The sequence below is a fragment of the Poecile atricapillus genome, chromosome 16 (genome assembly GCF_030490865.1).
Source record: "Poecile atricapillus isolate bPoeAtr1 chromosome 16, bPoeAtr1.hap1, whole genome shotgun sequence".
NCBI classification, from domain to species: Eukaryota; Metazoa; Chordata; class Aves; order Passeriformes; family Paridae; genus Poecile; species Poecile atricapillus.
Genome location: NC_081264.1, coordinates 7801627 through 7807989, shown reverse-complemented (window position 1 = coordinate 7807989; position 6363 = coordinate 7801627). Strand labels below are relative to the sequence as shown.

The 6363-nt window shown below is 48.7% G+C and overlaps 2 protein-coding genes across 2 annotated transcripts in view; both read left to right on the top strand.

Moving 5' to 3' along the window:
- Positions 1-86: 86 nt before the first annotated feature.
- On the top strand, positions 87-3962 carry GP1BB (glycoprotein Ib platelet subunit beta). Its single transcript, XM_058851435.1, has 2 exons — positions 87-1641; positions 2333-3962. The coding sequence occupies exon 2, from the start codon at positions 2486-2488 to the stop codon at positions 3101-3103; it is 618 nt and encodes a 205-aa protein (XP_058707418.1). The 5' UTR covers positions 87-1641; positions 2333-2485; the 3' UTR covers positions 3104-3962.
- Positions 3963-4713: 751 nt separating this feature from the next.
- Positions 4714-6363, top strand: part of TBX1 (T-box transcription factor 1) — a 151810-nt gene continuing 150160 nt past the window's right edge. Inside the window, exon 1 of the mRNA XM_058851855.1 lies at positions 4714-5098. The gene's annotated coding sequence lies outside the window, so the exon portion shown is untranslated. The remainder of the gene's footprint in view (positions 5099-6363) is intronic.

Genomic DNA, 6363 nt, shown 5'->3' with positions numbered 1-6363 from the left:
ATAGGCAGGAGAGAACAAAGCTGACCCTGTTTCTCCTTTTATCTAATTCAGTCAGAGCAAGTTTCAAGCAGGCTTCCTGCATGGGATTTCTGGCCTGTTTATTACAGAAGCTAGCAAGATGATCTTGAAGTTTCTTCTGTATTCAAGTTTTCTCTAGGAGTGGTGTCTATATCATCAGTGGTCAGCTGGGCAAGATCCAGTCCCAGGAAATCCAGTTTGTAAGTAGCCAGGGGAGCATTGTCAAGTCCATGCTGCATGCAGAGCCACAGTGGGTCTGGCTCTAGATCAGCTCCACACCACACCTGGCCTGAACACCTGCCTGTGAATAAACATAGCACCAAACACATCAGATGAGCTAAGTTTGCTGAACAAACTTACCCTGCAGCAGTCGAGCTGCTCCCAAGTGGAAAGCAGGCCCTGCAGGAAAAACTGGGTTAGTTTGTTAGCCTAAGAGCTCTTTCCCACTCTGCCTGGCCACCACAGTGAAACAACTGGAATTATCTGCTCCAGTTTTGTAGAAGTTTAAAGTTTAATTGTTTTATTTAGAGCATAAAAATTTCCCTTGGTTAGGGCCACATTCTAGCATTTTTTGCACCCTCAATTCTCTTAATATGAGCACATTCAGGGCATTAATCATAGAACATCCATGGAACAATGTAACAGTTGAGTTCAATGGGGCTAATAAGTGTAGTGTTTGCCTGGTCAGGCTGATGGCAGAGAAATGTCAGTGAAGATGCGATGGCCATGAGAAGACATGAGTCTGCCTGAATGTAGTTTTGACCCTTGGACTTACCTGTTGAAGTATTTGTGTAATGCAGCTTCTGAATAAAGCATGTGGTCAGTCTTTCTCAGTAACTGCACTTGTTAGTTGGGCTGTGGGCTCACTTGGCTGCCTGAAGAGCAGTTCCTCAGAGCGCTGTCTTTCCCAGTCTGTTTGCCTTCCTGTGAACCCAACTAGTTTTATTTTGATGTAGACAATGAAATGCCAAGAGTAATATTTTACTCGTATAACGATTGTGAGAGGATGCAAGTGTCTGAAGAATCTTTCTCTGGAAAGATGGATGGACTGGAAGGCCATGTCTATCAGCAGATCTTTCACTAATAAGTGAAATCTACTGATTTGTGTCACTGCTTCAAGGGAAACCTGAGGATCAGCACCCAGAAAGTGCTAGGTGTCACCACTCTCCCAAGCTTTCCTGATGTGATGGGAAACCAAAGGTCACAGTGCTCAGGGAGTATGGTACAAACCAGTAACATCACCTTCCAGTCTGAAGTACATTTTGAGTTATTATGCCATTGAGATTAGTAACATTTCTGTTGGGCTAAACCGGTTGGCCCAGAATCACAGTTATCAGTACTGGCAGCGTATCTCCCACCAAATGTGTTCTTGTGAGCAATGTCAGTTCCCATTTCTTGGAAGACTTAATGAAGCCTCAGCTTCCGGTGACATGCAGCAGACTTGCAGGAAGGCCTCATGTGGGAGGTGTCCCTGGGAAGAGCCTGACCCTTATCTTGCCAGCCAGCTGCAAGGGGATTATCTGGGAACACAGCTATGCACACACTCTTGCACTGGCTGGACTGCCTCAAGCCCATTCTCTTGTGTTGTAAAGCCAGCAAGAAAGCAAGGATTGAACTACTCTGGTAAGTCAACAATGCCACCTTCTACTCCTTTTTTATTATTATTTTTAATTGATTGACAATTAAAATGTACAATACAAAGAACAGAAAAATGCTGCCTTGTTGCAGGTATGTATAGTTGCTCTCTTGGAGAAGTTACAGCAGCTCCTGTTCAGCAGTGGCATGAGACTGTAACATAAAAAAAGCTCATTGGCTCATGTCTCCCAGCACAGGTGATTATTCACCTGCTGGAACAGTGTCTAACATGAAAAATTCCATTGGCCTCCATCCTCAGTGATCAGCACCCTCTCTGCAGCCAAAGACTGTTTTATCACTTCTTTTTAAGGCTGGAAAGGCTATTTTTAGTAAATGTGTTTCTGAATCTCACCTTACAGTTGGCATGAAAGAAGCTTTGCTTACAGATGTAATCCAGAGCTATGATAAGGCATGAGAAATTTCATATTCTAGTTTTTGATTCCTTGACAGAAATTTTCTTGGCTACCATGATAATGTATTGCCAGTAATGCTGAAGACACAAGCAGCTCTTAGACACTTACAAGGACTAGTGAAAATGTTGTATTTGATGGCTTGCAGCTAAGCCTTCCAGTAGCTATATGTTCATATTTCTCAAATCCAGGGTTGGAAGACCATGAAAATTCCTTCTCCTATAGTGAGAGACCAAGAATTTGCTCTCTTTTAACTCTGTTCTTTTCAGAGCTCTCACGTCTCTGGTAGAGGACACCAAATTCACCCAACTTTAGAAACATCTTCAGAACAAAACAACAACGACCTTGTCTGTGGTGTCAGTCCTAGAGTGCGCAGTGTTTGGTCTCTACCTCATCCAGTCTCACCAGGGAAGTGTTTGCAGATGAAAATGAACAGTGGAATTCTCTTGTCCCTTCTTGGCTTCCTCCCACTTGTGATACCCATATGTCCTGCTCCATGCAAGTGCACCACCAACATTACTGACTGCTCATTGAAAAACCTGACTGTAGAAAACCTGCCCATTGCTTTCCGTCCTTCAGCTGAAATCATCCACCTCGGTTCCAACAGGCTCACCTCTATTCCCAATGGGCTCTTTGACAACCTGAGGAGCCTCCAGGTGGTCTACCTGCAGGGCAACCCTTGGGAATGCACCTGTGACATCCTCTACTTGCGCTCCTGGCTCCAGTGGCAGCAGAACCGGAGCCAGTACAGGGATGTGAGATGCAGCTCCCCGGAGCACCTGCAGGGCCGGATCATCGCCTACCTGACAGAAGATGAGATCATCTCCACATGCCAGCACTGGTACTGCAGCCTGGCTCTCCTCTCTCAGATCTCTCTCTTCATCCTCCTTTTTCTCCAGGGTATCTTGGTTATCTTCATCATTATCTACCTGCAGAAATTTCGGAGAATGACCGCTGAAGCCCGGAGCACCACCCGAGAACTAGACCAGCGGGTAGACCCTTGGGCATCTTCTTCAATAAACCCCTCCAACAATGATTAACATCACAAGACAGAGGACCCTCCTCCCTTTGGAGGACACTGTGTCAAAGTCCTGTAGTTTGTGATACCCGGAGGGGACAATTCAGTACAGCATCTAATCCTGACTGCAGTCTGAAGCAGGATTTGAACTGATCAGACACTTGCTGTGTTCCTAAAGAATCAATCTTCTGTTTTTTCAATGCTTTTAATTCTTTAGCATGATCTTGACTGCTTGTCTGAGCTAGAAGTGGTTTGGTAGACTAAGGAAGTCATAAACTACAGCAACCAGAACTGACTCAAATAGCACATAAGCTCATAGGGGCTCCAGTGCTCGATCCCTCCCCTCCTACTGTATTCCAGCCATATTTCCCAGGATGCTTCTGGTTGTGCTGGGTCAGGTGAGGACAGAGGTGGGCAGTGAACTGGTTGAGTACTGAGCTAGGACAATACACTGAGCTAGGAGAAATAGAGTTTCCTTCTATTGCCACAGACAGCATTAAGAGCTTTGGACTAGAGATTCAGTCTTCTCCTGCCTTGGTTTCCCAAGTAAAAGGGAAAGGAAATACCTTCTTGCTTGATGCATCTTTTCCAATGTTCTTCTGGGGAAGGGAGGGCATGTCTAGAAGCCCACTCATTTTACCTTATCTGCATTCCTTTTAATCTACTTGAGTTTTAATACTGACTTAAGTGAGTGAGACTGGGGCCCTGAGTCTTTATAAGAAATTCATCCTGAAGGCAAGAATTGTTTGACTGTGCCTGTATGGCACCTGGCACGAGAGATCTGGTGTTGAGAGACTCAAACTGCAAACTCCACTGATGTGCCTACTGCTGTTTATGGTGTCCCTTAATTGTTTTTGAAATAAAGCAAAATTGAAATAAAATGATGCGTGATGATGTAAATGGCTTATTCTTCTATTCTGCACTGGGTGTATTGCATGCTATTGTGCTCCCTGGAGTTCCTCACCCTCAGACTTAGTGCCAAGCAAAACAAATCCAGAGGGCAGGTTACAGAGTGCGCTGTAGGGTTAAACTTTGGCAGCTGCTGGCTTCTACCATGGGCCAGGATAAACAGGGAGCTTCTTCTAAAGGCACTGCTGGCTGCTTATTTTGTGATGCAGCTGGAATGAGCATTTGGTGGGGCCAGCAGGCTGTGGGGTGAGCAGCGGGTGAGCAGCCCGTGCCCTCCAGCCCCCAAACCCACATCACACGGTGTCCATTCCCCACTCGGCTCACACACAAATGGAGCTCGGCCACGAGAAGAGCCCTTTGCCCAGGGGCTGCGGGCAGAGGTGGTGACAGGGGATGGGGCAGGATGGGGCAGTGGCCAAACAGACGGGGGATGGTGATGGGACATGGGACAGGTAAGGGCAGTAACAGAGCAGTGACGGGATATGGGGCACGTGAGGGCAGTGACCGAACAGATGGGGACAGTGGCGGGAGCCGGGACAGGAAGGGACAGTGGCGGAAGCCGGGACAGGCGGGGACAGTGGCGGGAGCCGGGGACAGTGGTGGGACAGGAGGGGACAGTGGCGGGAGCCGGGGACAGTGATGGGACAGTGGCGGGAGCCGGGGACAGTGATGGGACAGGAGGGGACAGTGGCGGGAGCCGGGGCAGTGACAGAGCACCGCCAGGCGGCGCTGCCCCGCGGCCGCCGAGCGCCCCCTTGCGGCCCGCCGGCCGTTGCCCCCGGCCGCTGAGGGACCCGCGATGGGGGAAGGAGCTGAAGGAGCCGGTCCGGGCACTCCGGGGCTGTCTGAGGGGAAGAAGGGAGGGAAGAAGGGAGTCCTGGGGCTCCTCTGCCTCAGGCAGCTTCATCTTGGCTCAGCTCAGCCCAGGGAGCCGCGTTAGCCCCAAACGCAGCAGGTGTCGCAGTGAAAAGCCCCAGGTGCTCGGGGCGGCGATGCCGATGGAGCTGAGGCGGGAAGATGGAGGCCTGTGGGTCCCCTCACGGGCAGCGCGCCTGGGGTCGATGGCTGACGAGGACGTTCCCCACACTGTGTGTGCCAGCCTGCTGAGGTGAGTGACATGGGACTCTGCCTTGGGGGTCTCCTCCTACCATTTCCTTGCTGTGCCCCGTGTCCCTCCAGCACTAACCCCTGTGGCATTGGCCTGACTGGATGTGGCAGTAAGGCACCCAAGGAAATGGGGTCCAACTCAGGTATTTTTTTTTTCTTCTGGGGATTGCACTGTGCAGGACTTTACCCAATGCACCTCTAGCACCAGTATCCCCTGCAATATCACCATGACCATAACTTCCAAGGAAGGCCACAGGTCCACCAAGGAGCCTCCTCTGTGGAGAGGTCCAAATTGGTGCTCCATGAGGCCCCCCAGTGCTCTCAAATCTGATTTTTAAGTACTGTTGTATTTTTTTATGCTCTTTTTTTATCCCTGAGGAACTAACTTTCCACAGGAATAGTAAGCCCTTTTTCTGACTTGTTGCTCCTCTTTGTCCTTTCTCCAGAATCAAGATGCAGTTGTGTAAGGAAGTAGCACAAGCCACTGTCATCCTGTCACCCATTCCTTCTCATTCCTATTGGTCAATTATACTGCTATTTTAATATTTTATGCCTGTGGTTGAAGTCCTTTTCCTTTACTAATATATGCAAGAGATGTGGAAGACCATTTGCTTGCCCAAGACTTTGTAGAGTGTACTGTTGTGACAGAATGAATCCCCAGGTTTGCCTGCAGATTTTTAGCTGAATTTACCTGTGTTAGAGGATGTTGCTGGTGCATGTGGGCAGTACTGACAGGCACAGGTTCAATTGCTGGGAGAGGCTGGACTGGGAGCAGGCACAATCCCAGCCCTGTGACTGCTTAGTCTGTTAACACTGCCATGGGGTGCTGGAAAACCTTCAGGGCTCAGTGTATCCAGAGAGAACAACTGCTGACTTCAGTTTTGCTTCCCTGAGCAGGCAGGAGGGCTCCTGACTCTGCATCATTAAGTCTTGGCACATGGAAGTTTAAAAGCCTTTTTGGCATTATTTGCAGCTGTGTGACCAGCCATGGCACTGTGATAATGAATTGCACTGAGTGCAGAGTGATTTGTGTGCCATGGCAGCATGTCTAATCCATAAATCTAGAGCCTGCATATCTTGCCTTCTCCTGGCTCAGGAATCTGCATGTCACAGATGCTTTCTTGTTCTCCTACCCAGGGGAGGATCTGCTGGGATGTCACTGAAAGGAGAACTGGCTTTCGTTCTGAAGGGAGACACTGTCCAAGAAGGTACAGATGCTTTGAAGGGAAGTAGCAGTGAAATATGGCAAAGATAAACACAAGCTAT